This window comes from Bufo gargarizans, chromosome 1 (genome assembly GCF_014858855.1).
Source record: "Bufo gargarizans isolate SCDJY-AF-19 chromosome 1, ASM1485885v1, whole genome shotgun sequence".
Taxonomy (NCBI): Eukaryota; Metazoa; Chordata; class Amphibia; order Anura; family Bufonidae; genus Bufo; species Bufo gargarizans.
The window spans coordinates 677,041,356-677,065,083 of record NC_058080.1 but is presented as its reverse complement, the minus strand read 5'-3'; the positions used below and the strand labels follow the sequence as shown (position 1 = coordinate 677,065,083).

Sequence of the window (23,728 nt, the reverse complement as noted above, 5' to 3'; positions counted from 1 at the left end):
TGCCAGCAGCCTGATTAAATAATGAAGCCACTTTCCGGCCCGCTCCATTCTAATGCCGCAGTTACTTTCTCTTCCTCGGGCTGCAGTCAGTGATGTGTTGCTGTGGCTGCAGCAGTGACATCCTGTATACTGCAGAGGCCAGTAATTGGCGGTGAGTGACAGGACCCAGCGCCCTGCGCTCCAGCAATGAGCGCTTCCATCTGTATTGATGGAAACCCTCATTGATTCTGGACTCCGGCACCCCCTGAGAGCCGGCACCCGGATGCATGCAGGGGTCCGGACAGCTGGCAACCGGGATCCGGATTCAGACCACAGTCTGCCAGTTGAGTACCCCTGCCCTATGTCAACATCTGGTTTGATGCCGTTTACATGACCGCTACAGCCAATGACTGACCGCATCGGTCATGTGTCACCCATGCTTCATGACACGACACATCACTGCTCTCACATGACCCACTTTAAATTGGATGTTGACTCGGCGAGACAGAGATGGAGCGGGAACCCAGCGGTAGGGATCAGGTGAGTGGGATTCCTATTGCGGGTCCAGCCACACTGCGGGTGTCTGTAGAAAAGGTCTCCAGCGGTGAACACGCCCAGCGGTTTTAAACTGCTCCAGTCATTTTTGAAAAAAATTGGCTATGTTAATTAGTTTTACACTAGTTTATCACGGCAACTTTTTTTTTTTTTTTTTTTTTTTTGTCCCTAAAAAAAAAAAAAGCTGCAAAGTCACTTCAGTAAGGGAATGGCATAAAAAAAACTGATGGTAGGGGATTTATCATGAGCGTAATAAAGTCCGTTTTGCTTGTGTTTGCACTTGCGTACTTTGTGCCAGATTTATCAAATGTCTAACATTGATTTAAAAAATTACTTTAAAAAAATGACTCCTGATAAGTTCGTCCCCCCATCTTTAGTCTATTGAGAGGATTTGGATGCCTGACTATATATATCATTAATTAGTGCAGAATTTAAACGGTGCTCGTTGGGTGGACATCCACATCTAGCAGCTTCATTCATGGATTATATTTGAATGTTTTTTTGAATGTCATGACGTCGTCACCTGTTCTAGTCCATAGCATGTTCTGTTACATGTGATGATGGCGTTTTTCTTTTGCCTCTTGACACCTCTTGGGCTTCTTTCTGCTTGCATTACTTCTGAACTATGGTCCCCCAACAGTGGAGCGAAGCATGTTAGATTTTCCACAGCACGTGTCCCCCAGCCGAGCGCTGCGGATGGCCAGCACACAAGCCGATAAAAGCCTGTCTGATTTTGATGTTGAAATGAATATGAGGGAAGATGTATTTAGAAGAATTCTCCATTTTCATGTGAGTACAGTATCTGGGGTTCGTGACTCCTTAATCGGTTTTAGTGTGATATGGTGACATTAAGTGTGGGTTCACATCACGTTTTATGCCTCCGTTTGACGTATACATTAGTAAAAAAAAAAAAGCAGCACACCACGTTCTCGTATCCGGCACAGTCCGGGAAAAAAAATATATATACTTTACATTTTTTTTTTTTTATACAAGCTCTATGGTGAACGGATGCCACTGCATGGCATCAGTCTGAGGCATCCGTTTAACGTATATGTTTTTGTCGCTCGTATCAATGAACTCATCGACAAAAGGATTTTACACATAAGCACAAAAAATCCTATTTTTGTATATGTTAAGAGGATGGGAAAAGCGTGATGTGAACCCAGCCTAAGTCTAGATCCATTGGTGATTGAAAGGCTGCTGTGTGCATGTCGTTCACCATACTGAGGGGGTGCTGTCCTCATGAATGCACTGGACTGTGTGACCTGTGTATTCTTTCATTGTTCCTAGTAGTCAAACAGCATCTCTTTTTTTTGCCCATTTTAATAGTTTATAAACCAGTTGTGTACAAATATGAAAGCAGAAAAACAGTAGTAGGAGGAGAAGGAAGAAGAGGGGAAGGTGGGAAAACACTGACTTATAGGGGTTGTGCCACAAAAAATGTTCAGATTCTTCGAACCAGCACCTGGCTCTGAATGCTTTTGTAATTGCATGTGATTAAAAATGTAGTACAGCCACTGAGCTATTCAATAAAATGTATCTGTGTAGCGCCACCTGCTGTTTGGTCCTTTTCTTACTTCTTGTCCACCTCACTGAGGTGGTCACACACGCTTAGTTTAAATCCTCAACAGCCACCAGCCATATCTTCTGTTAGAAGCTGTGACGGTTACAGGGAAAGAGCTACAACAGAAAGGACACGCTCCCTGAGCTGCAGCAGATACAACACACTCCCTGAGCTACAACAGAAAGGACACGCTCCCTGAGCTGCCAGCCTGAAATAAATCTAACAGAGCAATTGGAGCAATGACTGGGGAGATCTCTGGATCCATGTGAGGTGCAGGGCTGTTCTAGCTTTATTAGTAAGGTATTGTAATGTACTGCTCATCTGAGGGTTAGATTGGGAAGGGGCAAGGACGTGCAGACTAAAGCCGCCTTGAGGGTCCAAGTACCAAATTCAGTCCCATATTAAGAGCATTGAGTAATAGAATATATTTTTTTCCATTATGTAAAGAGGACCTGTCCCCTTAACTGACTGTTTTAGTAAATACCTGAAATAACAATTCATCTTTGCCTAGAGTTCTGCATTGTGCTGTTTCTCTACTATTCCTCCTGGAAATGTATGACTAACTGATAAGTATGATGCTGTCCGGTCAGATCCGGCAGTGTCAGTGAATGGGTTGGAGCTTGCAGTACACTTTCTGTCCACTGCACAGTATATGAAGCTGTACTAGTTCCACAAATTAAAGGGAACCTGTCATTAACTTGATGCTGAACTCACTGAGGGCAGCATAAAATAGTGACAGAAATGCTGATGTCAGCGGTGTGTCACCTCTGAGCTAAAAGTAAGCGGTTGCCGAGAATCGGCATCATAATCATTGCAGCCCAGGCCTTGAAAAGAGTCAAATCTACCTGAGAAGAGTCCTGGTTATTCATAATCTCCTGCTCTCCCGCCCATCTCCTGATGATCGGCAGTTCTCTCTTAGAGAAAAGGGGAGAAAACTAGGTATTAGACTGTCAGTCATCAGCAGGTGGGCAGGAGAGCAGGAATTCATGAATAACCAGGACTCTTCTCAGGTGGCTGGACTCTTTTCCAGGCCCAGTCTGCAATGATTGTGATGTTGGTTCTCGGCAACCTCTTACTTTTAACTTTTTAATGACAGATCGCTGAAATCAACTCACCTGTCTCTACTTTATGCCACCATTAGTACGGGCAGCATAAAGTTAAAGACAGGTTCCCTTTAAAGGGGTCATTCGAATCAGATCGGCAAAAGTCCGACTCCCCGCACCCCTGACGATCACCTGTTTGAAGGGGCTGCAGTGCTCGTGCAAGCACGGCTTTCTCTTAAGTTTACCTGCGCACCGTCTCCTTTGTAGCAGTGCTGCAGCCTAATTACAACTGCTCTGTCCCATTTACGTGGTTGTAATTACACTGCACCCCTGCTACAAAGCAGAGGACGGACAGGTAAGCTTTGAAGCTGCGACCCCTCCAAACTGTTGATCGGCGGGGGTGCTGGGAGCCGGTCTCCTGCCGATCTGACATTGATGACTGATCCTGAGGATAGGTCATGAATATTATTCCATTGCACCACCCCTTTAAGGCCGGTTTCGCACTTGGAAATATTGTTAAGTCCAGACATGGCAGAGCGTTTCTGCCGATTATCTCCCCACTAGTCTCTGGCGTTTCCACATCTAAATCCGAAATTTTGACATTTATTAGAAATACCCCAATGAATGTGTCACACTGTCTGCATGGGACACATGGAGGTTGATGCTGGCTCACGGACATTTCACCTGCATAACTGAAAGGCATGAAATCTGCAGCAGATATCCGTTTCTGCATGGAAACGTTGCAGCATGTGGATGAGACGTGTAAAAGCCCCCTTACACATTTCTAGTAAATGGAACTTGGATCCCCATAAAACCTTGTGGGGTCCGGTGCGTACTGTGGGTTACAGCTCAGGTTCATGACAGTAAATCAGCGCTTGTACATTGCTTCCAGAAAACTCAAGACCCCAAACAGCTGCAGCCGGAGGTTAGACGCTATCTGGAGAAGTCAGTCCAGCTTGGAAGACGCAATGGGCTCCACCTTCCCCCGGAAGTACAGAGCGTAAGTGCTACCAGAATTGTGTATTCTGTGCGTGCTGTGCCGTTACACTGGAAAGCTGGTACATCAGCCCAGATAATGAAATGCATTGTTTGGCAGCGGGGTTTAGATCGCTATGGTAGGGTGAGCGGTTGGCAGTAAAACCGGATGCTAATGTGTGGTGTGAGCCAGGAACAGCACATTTACAGACCTGCGCTCATCACTGACTTCATTACGTATTGCTGGATTTTTGTGGTACAAGCCTACTTTTTTCTAATGTGTATATCTGTGTCTTAGGGATTTTGGGTGGCTTTTAATGGGCTTCTGTCAGCAGATTAACTGTATTAACCTGAGTGACATTAGCGAGGTGCTGATGTCAGCTGAACCGAACTAGCCTAGTCCATTACTGCAGAAAAATAACTTTTATTATATGCAAATTAGCTCCTGCTCCTAGAGGCTCCGTTCTCCCACCTCTGTCCAAGCCCCCCTAGACTTGATTGACAGGGCCAGGCAGCGTTCAAATCCTCCTGCCGGGCCCTGAGTGTGGGTGAAATCTCACGCCTGCACCAGCATGGTGAAGGAAGGACGCTCGCCGACTGCCGTCTTCCTTACGCTCTGCAGAGAGTGTCTTCTTCTGCTGCTGAAAGAGGCCCTTTAAAATCCTATTACATGGAATTTACACAGAGCACATGTGCCACCTAGTGGTTACATTACTATGAAACATTACCTTTCAGAGTCCACTTTCTCAACTATTTTTTTTATTGCTCCAGTGTATCTAAAATAAAATAAAAAGAAGCAACTTGGCAAATAATCTTATTTAACAACCACCCACAGCCTTTTGACGGCGGTATAGGTCCTTAGACTCTCTCACATTTGCGTTGTTAATTCCGGTATTGAGATCCAGCAGAGGATCTGAATACCAGAATTAAACTGATCCGTTTTGATTTTGCACATCAGGATGCATCCGTTCTGTTACAATGCGGTTGTGTGAAATCAAAACGGATATGGTTTTGTCACCATTGACTTGCATTGTTTTCAGTGCAGGTTCCGTTTTTATGACCAGACACAAAACTGCAGCTTGTCCGGTCACAAAACGGAATGCTACCGATACGGAAGACATCCTGATGCATCCTGAACGGATCTCTTTCCTTTCAGAATGCATGAGGACTAAATGGAAATGTTTTTTTCCCGGTACTGAGATCCTCTGCCAGATCTCAATGCCGGAAAACAACAACGCAAGCGTGAAAGTAGCCTAAGTCTGCAATTATGTTTTTGGCATCGCTCCATCAACTCGTCTGTAATCTGTAACTGCTGCTGTCTAATCTTTTCCAGCCCAAATCACACTCGCACTGGGTTTACACCTGAGCGTTCTGAAAGGAGCGCTCTGTATGCGCAATTGTACGGGCGTTTACAATCGCGCATACAGAGACAAGCGAATGCCCATTGTCGTGCGTTCCCGAAAGTCTATGTACGGGAACGCGCGACAAAATGCCCCAAAGAAGCTTTAGAACTTTTTTGAGCGTAGGGCATTTTTCAGCGCGTTCAAACGCGCTGTAAAACGCTCAAGTGTGAACCAGGGCCATAGGGAAGCATTGGTTTTCATGTGTTGAGCGTTTTACAGCGCGTTTAAAACGCGCTGTAAAACGCTCAGGTGTGAACCCAGTGTCAGTGAACACAACATATGTAGTGAATAGAGCACGTGGCAATACCTCTACCTAATTTGGACCCGGTAGTCATGTGATCGCCAGGTATCTCCGAGCATAGCGGAGCTGCTTGATCTTAGCAGAACCGCTCAGCCAGTGAAAAGTGCACAGATCGGGTGATTTGTGCTGTAACTGGATGTTGTAGTTACAGTGTAAAAGTGCAAAATAAAAAATGACAAAGTGTAAGTGTCCCCCTGAGGTTTGCTATAACCTCTTGAGGGGCATATTGTATACCAAAAATGTACCCACACATGAAAAAATAAAATACAAATGAAGGTAAAAAAAAAAGTCCCCACCAGCCAAACCGTCACCATTGTCACCCGGTTCAGGACTATAAATATTAGGTATCAAAATGACCTGTGCAAACCAGAGAACTCATTTTCATCATTTATTTTGGTGTCAATTTGCTAATTTAAAGAATAAAATAAATTATGTTTTGACATTTTTGCTATACTGTAGTTTACCTGCAAATAGAATAAAATAAATTCTGTAAAAAGCATCTTAATAAACAGCAATAGGTGTCACAGGAAAGAAAAAAAAACTGTCCAAAAATGTATTTTGGTGGCCCAGAAAATAAAATAAAGTTATGGTAGTTAAACCAGCACATGTGCAAAATCACAAAAAAAGTTTCTGCAAATCAGTGACTTTTCAGGTCATTAAGGGGTTAAATGGGTTGTCCAGCCTTTAGTAACAAGGGTTTGGTGGGGATGCGCGGCGTCAGACCCTCACCGATCTGCTACTTTTAGTCTATCCTGAGGATAGGCCATCACTTACTAAAGGCTGGACAACCCCTTTATCTATTTTCTATTGCCTTGTGTCTACTTCTGCTGTACAGACGCATCCATCTCTGTAGTAACAGACAACAAACCCTGTATAGTCTGAGCCTGCCGGCATACTCCCCTTTGTCAGCCCCCAACTGTATGCTAATATACCCAATATATGTTAGGAAAAAGCTGAAGTCAGATAGAAGGCAGTATGTGTGTGGAATCAGACTACACAAGGCTTGTTTGTAGTCTGTTACCATGGAGACACATACGTCTTCATAGATATGGACACAAAACGGTAGAAAATATTTAACAAAGGCTGTTTGCAAAATTGCTTCATTTTCCCATTTTAGATACATTAGAGCAAATGGTTGGGAAGGTTAGCCGTTAAGGTATCATCACTGTAAACAATATTATTTCCATTTTTCCACTTTTTGGGGTTTGGGGGACCCGTCCTATTTTCCATCTTCTTTTCCCATTGTAAGGGATTTGACAGAAGAAATACACATTTTTTTCCTCTACATATTGGGAGAAAGATTCAGGGAAATTTGCACAGCAGATCCTCAACATTGCGCTCAATATGCAAAGTCTACAAAAAATCTGGGACTGATCCATGACAGAAACTTCTATGCTGTGGAAGTAGAAATCTGCGCTGTAGGTCAACTTCTGTCCGGATGAGGTTTGTTAAAATCTCATCCAATGCAGTGCTGTTGAATAGAGTGAATGGATCAGTAGCGCGCCTGTGTGACCGCCACTCCGTGATCGGCCGGGACCCCAGCAGTCGGACCCCCGGCAATTAAGAAACTTACCCTCTATGCTGTAGGTAGCGGATGAGTGCTTGTAGTAGGACAAACTCTTTAAACTGGCTGGCATTTGTCAGTGGATGTTATGGTAGATCTGACAGTCTGACTGTCGGATTTCATGGTCATGTATCAGCCGTCAGTCTCTTCTGTCATTGTTGAGATTTTCTTCTAGTCTGTTATTTTTTTGGTAATTTTACCCAGGAAATAAAAAGCATAAAGAAAAAGATCAGCGAACTAAACATCGACTTCAACAAGAATCTCACAGAGGACAACACGTGGCTCGTCTTCTCGAGGGCAGACCTCGGTAGGTCTTTGCTACTTCACTAACTTTACTGTCGGTATTTAATGTGCAGAAACTCTTAAAATGAAGCGTGTTTTTACAGCCGGCCGCTGATGGTCGGGGAAGCAGGTGCTGACAGTTTTTACCATAAAAATATTCATATAAACGTTGCTGTTTTTTGCGCCATTTCTTTATATTTTTAAAATGCCTACAAATGTGAGTCCGAGACCCCTTCAAAGTCTATGGATTTAAGCAATACAGTCCCCTCACTGAAGGCTACACCGCAGCTTTTGTTCAGCATTAGAAATATTCATGGCAACGTACTGCATGCATTTCTTTTTTTTAATTAGTTTTTACAAACAAAAAAGTTACAAGAAAACAATGCATTGCAGTTGATTGTGCAACTTTGATACAACTGGACATTGCAGGAGAAAAGTTACTGTGTAAAACTAGTGATGTGGTGCAATTGCTAGTGGATTTTTTATTTTTTTTTACTTATAAATAGAAAGTTACATATTCCTAAAGGGTTTTTCCGGGATTTTAAAGGGCTTTCCGATATCTAAAATATTCCCCCCCAGTGCCCGGGTCCCTTGTATGGATTATACTTACCTGCTTCCCGGCACCTGCATCGCTGCACGGCCGTGAGCCCGAGTCCCCTTGAGGCTGGTCACCGTCGTGCCCTGCTATCGGCTGCTCCCCCTGTCACCGGATGTTTTGATCCCGGTGACAGGGAGATAGAACCGTGGCTGTGCAGGGATCCAAAGTGACACGGGATCTAGCCTCAGATTAGATCATCAATATCAGATCTGCGTGGTTCCGACACCTGGCACCCCTGCCGTGCTCTGTGCGAACGTACCCTTCCCTTCATTGTTTACCTGCTTGTCGCTACGATGCCGACAAGCTGTCCCATTTCCTTCAATGGGACGGCTCCTTCCTATTCAAGTGTATAGGAACAAACTGTCCCATAGAAGTAAATGGGATGGCTTGTAATTACACCTGCATAAGGTAAACAATGAAGGGAAGGCTACGCCCGCACGGAGTGCGGCCTTCGCTTCAACCAGCTGATCGGTAGGGGTTTAGGTTGTCTGACACCTGCTGATCTGATATTTATAATAATAATATTACTTTATATAGCTCCACCATATTCCGCAGAGCTTCACAAATTCAGAGGGTTCATGTATAAAACAAAAGACATAACGTAACTAGCTTATATACAACTGAAGCACTAGGAGTGAGGGCCCTGCTCGCAAGAGCTTACCTATCCTGAGGATAAGTCAATATTAAAATCCTGGAAATCCCCTTTAAGCTCCCGAATGCCCATTAGTTTTTTAAAGGCTATAGACACCTTTTGGGGGCATTTTTTTTATTTATTATTACTGTACTCCTTTTCAGCTAAAAATATTTTTTTTCAGTTGGTCATTATTAATCCTTTAAAGGCTTTATTAAGCTGTTAGGCTCCATTTACACGTCCGTGATGTGTTGCGGACCCGCAAATTGTAGATCCGCCACACACCAGCCCGGCACCCCCATAGAAATGCCTATTCTTGTCCGCAAGCTGCGGAAAAGAATAGGACATGTTCTATCTTTTGCGGAGCTGCGGACCCGAAGATCGGGGCCGCGCTCCGCAATTGCGGATGCAGACAGCACACTGTGTGCTGTCTGCATCCATTCCGTCCCCATAGAGAATGAATGGGTCCGCACCCGTTCCGCAAAATTGCGGAAGGGATGCGGACCCATTTTGCGGACATGTGAATGGAGCCTTAATGTCACGACCCTTGGTCATGGTCGTGACTCCTGTAACCGCATGCAGTTGCCTGCGGTCTTGGTGTTCTTGTCAATCACAGGTGAGGGCTAAAGTATGTTGCCTCACCTGTGGTTGCCACTGGCAACATTGTGTATGTGGCAGCAGAGCAGCCTGAGCGGTGCTAGGCAGCTTGCTGCAATATGCATGGGGTTGCACCTGGCAACCTCTCTTTATAGGTGTGCACGGGGTGTTATATGTGTTGTGTGCACTTCCCCTTTAAGTTGATGTCTTCACTTCCCTGGTGTTGGAAGGGTTAGCTTCCTTCCTAGTGTGTGTGTGGATCTCATTGACTTCTATGGGAGAGTTTTCTAGGCATGCTCTGTGCAGAGGTCAGGAGGGAGTAGATAAGCTGTAATATCACCTATTGTGAATGGTGGATCCTGTGATGATAATGCAATGGCTATTGAAAAGTTACCTGTACAGAACAGGAAGTCTCAACTTATTATTGGGCCTAGTAGCCAGTTCGAAAAATGCTGGATTTTAGATATTTTTCTTTAGGTATAGATAGTGACATAGACAGGAGAAGAGTCACCAAAAATTCTTAAAGCATATATTTAACATAAAAACATGATTTAAACAACAGGTCGTTTTTTTTGCCGACACATTCGCTTTAATGGAGTATTCCGAGTGTTTAATACGGATCAGGATGGAACATCAATATGTGATTGGTAGAGGTCCGACCCCTGGCCCCCTCGCTGAGCAGATGTTTGAAGAGGCTGCGGCCCTCACCTCACAGCTTACTAGGCACAGCGTCGTCCATTGGATAATGGCTGTGCTTGGTATTGCTGTCCAGCCCCATTCGCTTGAATAGGACTGATCTGCTCTGAGGCCATGTGACCAGTTAATGAGATGTCATTGGCCTAGGAAGAGGCTGCAGCGCTCACCGGTGCTCTGTGGTCTCTTCAAACAGCAGATTGATGGGGGTGCCGGAAGTCAGCCCGACTGATCAGATCCTGTGGATCGGTCATCAGTATTAAATACTCGGACAACCCCTTTAAGTGAAAATAATGTGATTAGATCACATTGGGACAAAGCAGGGAAACCTTTCCCACTCAAAACCAGTGGCAAGGGTTAACCTACATTGTCATGAATGGATCTGATCCCGTTCTTGACACTAAATATACTGTCGTACGGAGACCTAACCTTAGTGAATGTCACTAACATTGGCCTCTCCCATGGTGTATTTTACAGAAGGTCTTCCTACTGACTTCATTGAAAGCCTAGAGAAAACAGACGGCGACCATTATAAAGTGACTCTCCAGTATCCACATTATTTCCCTGTTGTTAAAAAATGTTCCGTTTCGGAAACTAGGAGGAAATTAGAAGCTGCTTTCAACAGTAGGTGTATGGAAGTGAGTATCCGCAGCCTACATTGACTTATACATCCTAATTATAGTAGTAATCCCTTACTTCTTTGTAGGGTCCCCTAACAGTAAACTGAGTGTCTCCCTGTTGGGAACTCCAGTGATCATCTGTAATCTGGGAAGAAACCCCTTTAATTGATCCGTGTGAAGAGTCAGATATTGAGGGGGACTATAGTTAATGTGGATGTTTTAAAATGTCAAATCACACATTTTACTTTTTAAAGGGGTGTTCTTACTAAAAATACCTACGTGTCTGATTGCGTTTATGAAAGTGGAGGTCCCAGAGTCACCTATGAGAATGGAGCATTGCTGCGCTGTGTACTTGTCTATTTCTTAGAAGTCAGTGGAGCGGGGGTTATGCTTACACCACCACTTCAATCTGGGACTTCTGCTTTCATAATTGCTGGCCAGCAGTCGGACCCCTAGCAATCAGACCTATATTCTCCCGTTGTATGGTTACGAGAGAAGTATTTTTAGTAGGGAAACCCCTATAGGCTGTTTTGACACGTAGGCATTTTTGGGTGTTTTTCTGCACTTTAGCATTTTTTTCCACCTGCGTGTTTGTTAGTGTTTTTAGCTGCTACAGATGTTAGCTCACGGTCTATGGGATATCTAAAACACAGGACACACAATCATTTTTCTTGGTGACTTTTTGTCTTTCCTGCTTCTTTTAGGAAACGCAGCATGCTGGAGCCCCTGGTGTTTTTTCAGGCGTTCTGCCAATACCTTCTCTATAGAGAAGACGAACCACTGATCGGATGTCTAGTCATGGACGTACATCATATGTGATAGATGTTTCTTCTTGCTTTCAGGAGAACACTATAATACTTGAAGAACTGATTCAACTCCGGGCTAAACTGGCAGATCTTCTGGGATACCAGACACATGCAGATTTTGTACTTGAACTAAACACTGCTAAGAACACAAACAAAGTATCCACCTTTCTAGGTAAGTTGTAGTTTAAATGGGATTTAAACTTGGATGGTCGGCAGTGTGTCTCAATGACTCCATGGACCCCGGCTGATCAGCAGAATAAAGCCTAGTACTGCTTAGTCCCATTCACTTAAGCTGTAGTACCTGGCATATGGACAAGATGCTGTGCCCAGTAAACAGTGAAGGAGCCTTCTGCTGCTCGGGGGTTGTCCCGGGTGTCAACCCACCAACATCAAACGTTGATGGATCCTTAATAGATATCTCATGTATGTTTCTCTATAGATGACCTGAAAACAAAAGTAAAACCTTTAGGTGAAGAAGAAAAATTGCTTATTTTAAAAATGAAACATAAGGAATTTAAAGAGAGAGCTTTGGAGTTTGATGGTAAAATCAACGCTTGGGATCTTCAATACTACCTCACCCGCATCGTGGAGACCAAATATTCTGTAGATCAGGAGAAACTGCAGGAGTATTTCCCTATGGAGACAGTCACAAAAAATCTTCTGTGCATTTACCAAGAGCTGCTCGGTCTTCGGTTCGAACATGTGGAGAATCCTCATGTGTGGCATGAAAGCGTGACTCTCTATGCTGTGTATGACGCCGCTACAGGAGACGTTCTTGGACAATTCTATCTGGACTTGTACCCAAGGTAAATCATATGCCTTATATTTCAGACCATATTACAAGTTCATAAACACTTATTTAAGCCACATTCCTATCAGTAAGATATGATTTGAGCTATAATGAGTGTTTAGGGGGTCAGAGATATGAGATAAGGAGCCGTCAGCTGAGCTGCCTGACGGAACCAAGTACAAATTCACAGCCTGCTACTAGAGAATCTCAAGGCTGTACAGAGGAAGGGGCTCAATTTTTTTATAAAGACCCAATTAAAAAAAGATTTTTAGCTCAACATGAGTAGAATGCAATAATAAAAAAAATTGCCCCCAAAGGTATACATAGCCTTTCAATTATTTGCACATAAATATTTTAACAATTACCAGGCCAGTCCAGCAAAATAGCCAGTGGTGAATGACTGTTCATGAATGGCTACCTCTCCATGTGGGATTGAGGACCATAACGGGTCAAATGGCGTTCCAGTTGCCATATGCCATTATCTTGACATGACATGTATAATTAGCTTAAAGTGTACCTATCATTCTGCTGCCATGTGTATGGGAATGTTATTTCTGACCATTACTATGACTTGTACCTGGAATTTATCAGCAGTTCTCCCTCTCTCTACAAGCTTCATCTCCACTTGTGATTTTATTTTTATTTTTTCTTCCCCTTATCCACTCAAGAAGGAGTGGAGACCAGCTGCTATCATGTCTCCCTTACACAGCACTAATAGAGAAGAGGAGATGCTGCTTCCCTAAATCTCAGTAGCACACCATCACAAGTGGCAGCATGGGGAACATTATAGAAGAGCAGTGTAGCTGTGATTCTAGCACTGATGTGAGAAAGTAAACAAACTAACTAACAGAAACATCTGTGCTGCCATCCTGGACCTCTCCACCTGTCTGCAGGGCTGCAAAGGTACACTGTCTCTGCCCAATCTCTCTAGCAACTCATTCCTCTTCCTACCTGTTCCCTCTCAATAGATGGCTATGAGCAGCAAATGTAACCTGATCTCTCAGTGAGCTGCTAATCTATAGTCACTGAAGACAGATTTTAGCAGTCATTGGAGAGTAAGTAACAGTGCAAAAGAAATGGCGGGGGGGGGGAGGGTGGGAGAAGTGCATGATAAGTGGAGAAAGAGGCAATTTTCAGTAATGAAACTTTAAAGAGTTTCTTATCTTTGCTTGTACTCTTGATGTATGGAAAAAATGACTCTTTAACCTAAGAAGCTCTCTGCCCTTCTTCATGACTACTACATCAGTATGCTGAGAGTCCTGTGGTTTATTCCTGTTAATCTGGCAGATTTTTTTCACCTTCTAACATGTCTTACAATTTGTCTTTAGGGAAGGGAAGTATGGACATGCTGCATGTTTTGGACTTCAGCCAGGCTGTCTCCTCCCCGATGGAAGCAAGATGATGTCAGCAGCAGCAATGGTGGCAAACTTCAGCAAGCCTTCAAGTACTCGGCCCTCGCTGCTCAGACACGATGAGGTGAAAACTTACTTCCATGAGTTTGGCCATGTGATGCACCAGATATGTGCACAGGTCAGTATCTCATTTCCTCATTTTGCTTCTAATCATTCGGGTCTTGGTGAATTAACCTACAGAAGCTGGATGTTCAAATGTTTAGGGTAAATGCGAGATTTTGTAAGGGGGGGGGGGGGGTCCCACAGCCATGGATATGTACACACAAAGTGACCTCATAGCAAATAGTGCCGCCGCGCTGCACACTAAAGTCGCAATCTTATAAAACCTCTGCCATGTGTGCAAACCTGCACTGCTCCACACTGCGCACAGGGCAGGTGGGGAGTACAGACCTGTAGGTACCGTATTGCATATGTTGCCATGTTCTCACCTGGAAGCAACGCTACCACTGTATTACAGTATGTCTTGGCAGTATTCTCTATATTTCTTACAAATTTAAGTAGAATGAATATACACTGCCAAAATAGTACCTTACAGTGAGCTGGAACATTCCCACATTTGACCAGTAGAGTATATTTATATGTATACACACCCTCACATCTGTACGATGTGACACCTTTCTTAACACAAAAATATGGAGAAATCCAGCTTCCATAAAAATCCATAGTTTATTTATGTAAAAAGATAAAAAGCCTTACACACAGACAGCAGTGTCTACGCGTTTCGGGTCATTGCATACAGACCCTTACTGATTCCATATTCGTACACCCGATCCAGATATGATATGTGCCTTGGGTGGATTACCTACAGATGAGCTGGACTTTTGCTTTATATTTGTGCTACTGTGACACCTTTAAACTGTACTTAGGGTACTTTCACACTAGCGTTTTTCTTTTCCGGCATAGAGTTCCGTCACAGGGGCTCTATACCGGAAAAGAACTGATCAGGCATATCCCCATGCATTCTGAATGGAGAGTAATCCGTTCAGTTTGCATCAGGATGTCTTCAGTTCAGTCGTTTTGACTGATCAGGCAAAAGAGAAAACCGCAGCATGCTACGGTTTTCTCTCCGGCCAAAAAAACTGAAGACATGCCTGAACGCCGGATCCGGCATTTTTCCCCATAGGAATGTATTAGCGCCGGATCCGGCATTCAGAATACCGGAATGCCGGATCCGTCGTTCCGGCATGCGCATGCGCAGATCGGTAAAAATGAGAAAAATGTACAAGACGGATCCGTCGGTCCGCATGACAAGCGGAGAGACGGATCCGTCCTTGCAATGCATTTGTGAGACGGATCCGCATCCGGATCCGTCTCACAAATGCTTTCAGGCAGCAGCAGATCGGCGGATCCGGCGGCCAGTTCCGACGACGGAACTGCCCGCCGGATCACACTGCCGCAAGTGTGAAAGTAGCCTTACACACACATATACACATTGTCTTTCCACATGCATACTCCCACACCCCTATGCTGTATATATTTCTAGAAGACATCCTTCTAACATAGCAGCAGCCATTACTCCCTACCACCTCCCAGTGGGCATTCTCGTTGAGGGCACAAGGGGAGGGTTTCAACCCTATACGCCAGCCTTCTCCACTCGATCCCTTTTGTACGCCCCTGACTTTGTCTCTTTTATATTAAGCCGAAAGAAACTTGGTCATATAAGCTGCTGAAAGGGGTTTTCCAGCAGGAGTTTTTTTTATAAGACATGTTATAAAACACTGTGGCAGAGACCCCTACCGTTCCAAGTAGCGTCAGTATTTAGCTTAAAGGGAACGTGTCATCAGAAAAAGAACTATTGTTGTTTAAATCACGTTTTTATATTTAACATATTTTTTTAAGATTTTTTTTATGATGTTATTTTTATTTTTCCATGTCACTATCTATATTTAGACAAAAAGCTAATACGAGTCACTTACTAATGTGTTGTGATTATCCATATTGCTTCCTTTGCTGGTTGGATTCATTTTTCCATCACATTATACACTGCTCGTTTCCATGGTTACAGACCACCCTGCAATCCCTCAGTGGTGGCCGTGCTTGCACACTATAGGAAAAAGCACAAGCCTATGTGAGCTCCCATGGTCCCGGCAACCAGAGAGGTTGATGCTTTTTCCTATAGTGTGCAAGCACGACCACCACTGATAGATTGCAGGGTGGTCTGTAACCATGGAAATGAGCAGTGTATAATGTGATGGAAAAATGAATCCAGCCATCAAAAGAAGCAATATGGATAATAACAGTATATTAGTAAGTGTCTTGTATTAACTTTCTCTACATGATAAATGCCACTTACTGAAGTGAGACAACCCCTTTAAGGATCCTATTATTTTGAAGATATACATTTACTACTATACATTATATACGCTAATCAATTACTTTTGGAGTGAGATCTTCATTCCACAGTAGACATGACCATACATTCTTTGTAACCATTTTATTACTATCTTGAACTTGTCCATTGTGACTTCTAACGATAATTTCAGTAGGAGTTTTCTAGAAGGTCCTTTGTGTCTTCAGACTTCTGAAACCTTTCACAGTCGTTTACATAGAGAGGTTCTGTAGTCTGTATGAAATTATCACTTGAAGGAAATGTTTGCTTCCTTACATTTTTAGTCTTTTTTTTTTAACCGTTAAGTCTGACACCAATAGCGTGAAGTATGATGCCGGCTCTACTCTAATGCACAATGACACCTGTCCGATTCCATTGCTTGGTGGGAGTACAGTTTTGTCTGTACAGATTTAACATAAAGTCCTTTATCACAGTCTACAGTGGAATTGGTGGGATGATCAGATAGGAACATCTCAGCCTTACTCCATCACAAGCCCTAGATATGTGTTATGGAGAGGAGAACATGAAGAGGTAGAATGTGAGTAGATTATAATACTTGTGAGAACATGTTGGTCATGTACTTACCTCTACTGTTCAGTCCTCGGATTGCATTTTAATTAATAAGATGAGGGTAGGTCGTCAATGTTGGCCTGCATTGCAATGATGGATTTGCAGGAGAGGATTCAAAAGGGCTTTTAGAACAATCTAAAGGTTAACATGAGAAGAAAAAACAAAAAACAGGAGACAGCACGTCCAAAGTGGCGGAATTTAATCCGGATGCAACGTTTCGGCTCAAAAACAGCCCAAAGGCTGTCTCCTGTTTTTTATTTTTTCTTCTCTTGTTTTTATTTTTTCTTCTCTTGTTTTTCTTCTCTTGTTTTTATTTTTTCTTCTCTTGTTTTATATTTCTCGCCCAGTTTCCTTGGGGGACACAGAAGACCTTGGGTATAGCTCATCTCCATAGGAGGCGTGACACTAAGTGAAAACTGTTAAGCCCCTCCTCCACAGCTATACCCTCAGCCTGGAGAGAGAGACTGCCAGTTTTTGCTTAGTGTCCAAGGAGGCAAGACACTCCCTGCTACTGCAGGGCTGTTTTCTCCTTGTTTAAATTTTTAGATTTTTACTTTTTCTTTCTTTTTTGTTCCAGATCATCAGGGACAACAGAGACGCACTAGACCTCTCTGTTTCTCCCGGGGTTGAGCTGCGCCAGTGCCGGTCACCGCACTGCTGCCTCCCCCACAGAAGGCAAGGTGGATCAGGGCAGCCTAGCTCCCTTACATCCCGCCAGCGCAAGGGTCGCCCGCACGCCAAGCCCCTCTTCCAGCGTCCTGCCACTACGGTGCCAGTAGCTGAAGGGGCGACCCTGCTGGAATGGACCGAGGGTGAAGACGGCTGTGGTAAGAGAGTGGCTTCTCCAGCCCTACGTCCCCCACCCAATGGTCTCCTGCGTGCCTGACCCCCATATTGGGCCTCTGGACCCTTCCCCTGCTGGACATAGGCTGGCCCCTGGGGTGCCGCTGTGCGGCAATCTGCTCCTCTTTTCTCCTGGCCTCATGGGACATGCTGCTAGTGAGGGGACTATATCCTGAGCTCTCCGTCTCTGGGTCCCCCCCTGGCATCTGGGCTTCCCCCCATTTCGCCTGATCACATTGGGCTTACCGGAGGGGCAGGACGCTGCAGTGGTGTAAGGAGGACCCCTTACTCTTCCGGCCGGCGGGGTGGGCTCCCGCGGCCAGCGAGCCGCCATTCCGGCCCTCCTGTCTTTTCTGGCGGCGGGGTGGGCTCCCGCGGCCGGCAAAACCGCATTCCGGCCCCTGTCTTTTCCGGCCGGCCGGGTGGGAGGACTCCCGCGGCCGGCAAGACCGCCACTCCGGGCCCCTGTTTCTTCCGGCCGGCGGGGTGGGCCCCCGCGGCCAGCGAGCCGCCATTTCGGCCCTTCTGGCGGCGGGAACTCCGGGCCCCTCTCTCTTTCGGCCGGCGGGGTGGGCTCCCGCGGCCGGCATTGGGCTTGACTATGCCCCAGCAGGTGCCGGTCGGCGGGGCTCCGCTAGTTGGTCCCAGGCTTCGCGGCCTGCTGGGCCGCAATCCCGACCGGCCCGCGGGGTGGGCTCCCGCGGCCGGTTTGAACCGCCATTCCGCCTCGGGTCCCGGAATTTTTTTTATAATGATAAAATAAATAATAATAGATCATGATTTCTATTGGGCTGCGCAGGACGCTGCAGCCTCATCAGTAATGCTGCATGTCTGCATGACCTCTTTCCACAGGCGGCATGGTGTTGCGCTCCCAGCCTGCGTCGCTGCTAGGGCATTTCCCCTTTTAGGCGGTTTTTTCTTGCCTCTTCCAGGATACGGCGCTGGCCAAGTGCATTCAGACCTTCTGTAGGCAGCATTCATCGTCTCTCCAGTTATGGTGCCTGCCATGTGCATTCCCCCCCCTCCTAGGCGGGCTACTGCACTCCCCCTGGCTGGCCATGTGCATGACCCCCTTCTTAGGCGGAATACTGCACCTTCACCGGATACGGTGCTGGCCATGTGCACGACCCCCTTCCATAAGCGGAACGCTGCACTCTCTGGTTTTGCTGCCGGCCATGTGCGGGACCCCCTTCCTGGGCGGAACGCAGCACTCACTGGATTCGCTGCCGGCCATGTGCGTGACCCCCTTCCTGGGCGGAACGCGGCACTCTCACTGGATCTGTTGCCGATCATGTGCATGACCCCCTTTTTAGGCGGAATACTGCACTCTCGCCGGATACGGTTCTGGCTATGTGCACGTCCCCCTTCCATTGGCGGAATGCTGCACTCTCGCTGATGTGCTATGATGTACTTATGTACTATGTTATTGTGCTGCACTCTCCCACACCCTTGTTGGATTCCCTGCCGGCCTTAGGTATGCCTCCTTCCCTCAGGCAGCATACATACATCCCTCTGTCGTTGGTTGTTTCCTCGCAGGTACGTTGCTGGCCACGTGCATGTACCCCATACATGGCAGGGTGCTTGCACTCTCGCTGGATCCGCTGTCGGCCATATGCATGGCCCCTCTTCCGTAGGCGGTGTACGCACTCTTGCTGGATTCTCTGCCAGCCCGGGGCATGCCTTCCTTCCTCAGGCGACATGCACGCATCCTTAGTGACTGTGTTTGTCTCTTGCCAGTACATTGCTGGCCATGTGTATGACTCCCATGCATAGCGGTGTGCTCGCACTCTCCCTGGATGAGATGCTGGCCATGTGCTTTACCCTCCCTTTTTCTGGGCGTTGTGCTACACTCTCACCGGATACATTGCTGGCCATGAGAATGGCCCTCTAACATGGGTGGAACGCTTGCACTTCCATTGGTTACGGTGCTGGCCTTGTGCGTGACCACCTCTCACTTCAAGGGCAGAATTTGGCACGCTCATGAGATTCATGGCTGTCCTTATATGGCTGTGCTGGACTTGTACATGTCCCCCTTCATTGGCAAAGTAGTTGCACTCTCGCTGAGTTCAGTGTTGGGTGTATTATTGCACACTCATTTAATGCTAGGATATCCCTGTGCATGTTCCCCTTTCGCTAGGTGGACCTCCTGCGTTCCTGCTGGTTTATAGGGTAATGTCCTGCTTCTCTGAAGTAGGTACGGCCTTAGGCATCACTCCCTTTTGGGACGGGTCTTTGCACTCTTGCCGACTGTTGTTGGCCAGGTACAATTTCCCCCCTTTCAGGGTGGACTGCTTGCGTTCCTTCGCATGCTATGCTAGGTTTGTGCATAACTCCCTTTCAGGTTGCACTTTGCAATTCCGTACATGCTGGGGCACTCTGGGACGAGCCCCCCCTTTTTTTTTCTAGGTGGGTTGGCCTTCTCGCTGCTTACGGGGCTGCTCGTACGTATGCCTCACCTGCTTCCTGCGGCATACCTTTGTTTCTTGGGAGACGATGCTTGCCGCCAGCCTTGCACTCGTCCCTAGGGAGCTCATTCTGTCCTCCTGACCGGACAGGCTCTTTTGCTCTCTGCTGCACCGAGCTGACAGGGAGTGTTCGTGGGTCCTAGATGCATGCCCATGAGTCCTTCTGCGGCATTACTTCCCTGCGCTAGTGGTCACATGGTCGAGAGTGCTGTTGTCTGCAGCGCCTCTCGAATTCTTCGTTGGCTCTGGCAGGACTGCGGTTCCCTTGCCTGCTGCAATTTCCTCCTCTTCGGATGCAGTGTGGTATGAGTCCTTCCTCTTGGCGCCTCTACGCTTCTGTCTGATCTGCTACCGGGTTCGGGCTGCTCTTCTCGGGAAGGTCACCCGACTTTTCTTGGGTGCTGGATTACCCAGGTCCGGGGACCTCCGCCTTGGGTTCTTCAAGGTATTCGCCTTCTGCGAGACGGTGGACCGGGCGTCTCACAGTGTAGCGGGTTCTGCTTTTGAGCTGTCCTATGGCTTCCCTGTTGCCCACTCCTCCTCCTTTCGGTTGGAGGGTGTGTTGTCGGCCTCTGTCTCGACGGCCTTATCTCGCCGGCTTTGTTCGGCTCCCGCTCTATACGAATCACTCCGATGTGGCTTCTCGCCAGCCTTCGGAGGCTGTATTTTCACTGTCCTCCCCTCTGGGGAGAGCATGATTGTTCATGTGGATGGTTCCGGTGTTCCCTTTGGCCTCGTACCGTCTCCCTTGTTCACGCTGGCTGTATTAGCTGTGTGCCTATTTACCGAGTCTACCGCGTTCTGTCCCCCCACTGAGTGCAGATTGCGTGGCCCGTTCTAAGACGATGGTCCTGATGTAGACTTACCTTCTCGATGTCTTGGGGGGACTACCTCGGTCCAGATTGTCCTTTGATCTCCCTCACCGGGACTGTACAACGTGGTTGCATCAGCATGGACTTTAGCCTGCCTTCCCCTGGCGTCTGGCGGATCCTTTGGGTTCTTTCCCTCTGTCCTCTGCTCCTCCACTCGGGTGGATACGGGACAACGTTGTTCGAGGGCCGACGGGGCTAGTTTTGTCGACCCTTCTGCCCGTGTTACTGGTCTGCGCCTGATCACATTGGGTTTTCGCCTGCTTGCCAGGCGACTGTCCGCTCCTGGCTGTGTTTCGTCCAGGATCTGTCGTAAGACTTAGGGTTTTTTGTCTGGGGTTCTGTGGGAAGCTGTGCATTCCCCACTCTGAAGTTCTTTCCCCATGGTTCTGTCTTTTCCTTGAGGTGTCAAGTGTCGGCGCTGTTCTTCCTCTTCCAGCGTTCCCGGCCCTCTGGCCTGCCAAGACCTTCTTCCTCGGAGTGGCTCTTTGGTTCCTCTGTACTGTCCTTCGGTACCGCCCTGGGGACTGTATTCTGAGCTCTCGGCGCTCCAATCTTGTCCTTGGAGCCGTTACAGGAGTTCTCTCTATCCCTTCTGTCCTGTTCCGTATCAGTCGTGTCTCTGACGGGTGCCGGAATGGCCCCTTTTTTTGTTACGAGCTTTCTGTCTTTTCCAGGACAGGGCTGTTCTGCATCCCGTTTCTTCCTTCCTTCCTTCCTTCTGAAGGTGGTGTTTGCCTTTCGCTTCAACACCTCACCTATTGGTCGTTGTTTGGGCCTTGCCGTTTTTACTTGGAGATCTCCGACTCTTGCAGACGTTCGGCCTCTTGGGTTTCCAGGAGGTCTGTGCATAGGGTTGACAGACTCCAGGGTGGTTTTCCTCCGCTTGTTCAGATTGGCTATTGCTGAGGTTACCGCACCTAGGGCAGGATTCTGTATTTGGTGTCACCGTTCCTTTCACCAGAGCGGTCGGTGCCTCCTGGGCTGGAGGCATTGGGCTTCGGCCGTGCATTTGGGCACGGCGGCCACAGGTCTGCCTTGCACGCCTTGCTGAGTTTCTACAGGGTGCATGCTCTGGCTTTGGCGGATGCTGCCTTACCCCGCCTGGGTTTACAGGCGGCGGTTCATTGATGCCTTTCGGGTGCTTCACCTTGGTGCTGTGGTCCCTCCCCCTTTTGGACTGCTTTTGAACGTCCCAAGGTCTTCTGTGTCCCCCAAGGAAACTGGGCGAGAAAACGAGATTTTTGTATAACTTACCAGTAAAATCTCTTTCTCGCTCTTTCCTTGGGGGACACAGCACCCACCCATTCATTATTTTTTCTCTGTGCGTTTTCCGAGTTTTTGTTACCCGTTGGGTAGTTGGCTTTTTGGTTCCTTGTTGGTCTTTGCCTTTTCTCACTGCTTGGACACGCAACTGGCAGTCTCTCTCTCCAGGCTGAGGGTATAGCTGTGGAGGAGGGGCTTAACAGTTTTCACTTAGTGTCACGCCTCCTATGGAGATGAGCTATACCCAAGGTCTTCTGTGTCCCCCAAGGAAAGAGCGAGAAAGAGATTTTACTGGTAAGTTATACAAAAATCTCGTTTTTTACCAACCCCCTGGAGACGTGCACCCACCACACTGTAACCAAGGAGTGCTGTTCATCCCTGTGTTTTTCTAAATGAGACTTCCAGATATGTCAGATCAGCTAAAACAGACCTCCTCCAACATTCGCTTTCAGCAGCCCGTACAGTTATCCCCCAGCATTGGAAACTGACTACTATCGTTTGTATAGAGTAGGGGTGCACAGCTGCATGAGGCCCGCACAGTCAAGGTTTGCAGCCCCTGTACTCCTGGTCAAAAACACAGTTGATCGTGCAAGGGACCGACGTGGATTTCAGTTCAGGTGCATGGACTGCTGAATGCTGCGCCTAATTTATGACCAATCTGCCCCAATGAGTTCTATCCAGTGAATAGAGGAGCGGCTATGTGTCTCTGTGGCAGACAGAGATGCTGGGTGTTAGCAGACCCTGATTAGCCCTATCTTGTACAATGCCCCCACAGGAGGTTGTTTTTCCCTGTAACGGGCTACGTTGGAGGTCCCATTTACAGTAGAAATACAAAAAAAAAAAACTGTCCGTGTCGCCTAGAGGTCTTTCAGTGTCCTCTTGGGGGGACATATTATATGGCAAAATATATTAAGTAAAAAAAAAATTATAAAAGTAATCATCTTGCTTACTTCCCTGCTGTTTCCTCGGTTAGTGGCAGAAAATCCCACAGTTCTGGAACTTGGACAAATTTTGGCTGCACAGACAGGATTCTGGCCTGAATCTGTAATGGGATTTACGAATCGCTAAATTCATAGAGGTCTGTGTGCCTGAATCTTAGATTTGGGATTCGTATTCTTAAAGGGGTTGTCTCACTTCAATAAATGACATCATGTAGAGAAAAGTAATACAACTTACTAATTTATTGTGATTGTCCATATTGCTTCCTTTGCTGGCTTCATTTATTTTTCCATCACATTATACACTGCTGTTATCCAGGGGTTACGACCACCTCTGCAGCACAGATACAAGGTGCCCGTGACAGGAGCTGCTGTGCCTTCACGCCTATACATTCTCCCACGGTCCCGGCCACCAGAGAGGCTGGCGCTATATCCTATAGTATACAGGATTGCATGGTGGTTGTAACCCCTGGATAAAAGCAGTGTATAATAAGATTGAAAAAATGAATCTAGCCAGCAACAGAAGCAATATGGACAATCACAATACATTAGTACGTGCCTTGTAAAAACTTTCTCTACATGATAAATGCCATTTGCTGAAGTGAGACAACCCCTTTAAACAGTGCAAAGTTCGA

The 23,728-nt window shown here is 46.6% G+C and overlaps 1 protein-coding gene across 2 annotated transcripts in view; it reads left to right on the top strand.

Moving 5' to 3' along the window:
• Positions 1 to 23,728, top strand: part of NLN (neurolysin) — a 53,428-nt gene that overhangs the window by 2,916 nt on the left and 26,784 nt on the right. For both annotated transcript variants that reach the window (XM_044276143.1, XM_044276142.1), the window contains exons 3-9: positions 1,175 to 1,323; positions 4,034 to 4,141; positions 7,589 to 7,691; positions 10,663 to 10,823; positions 11,648 to 11,783; positions 12,051 to 12,417; positions 13,730 to 13,931. In XM_044276143.1, the coding sequence (XP_044132078.1) occupies positions 1,175 to 1,323; positions 4,034 to 4,141; positions 7,589 to 7,691; positions 10,663 to 10,823; positions 11,648 to 11,783; positions 12,051 to 12,417; positions 13,730 to 13,931 (1,226 nt within the window). The remainder of the gene's footprint in view (positions 1 to 1,174; positions 1,324 to 4,033; positions 4,142 to 7,588; positions 7,692 to 10,662; positions 10,824 to 11,647; positions 11,784 to 12,050; positions 12,418 to 13,729; positions 13,932 to 23,728) is intronic.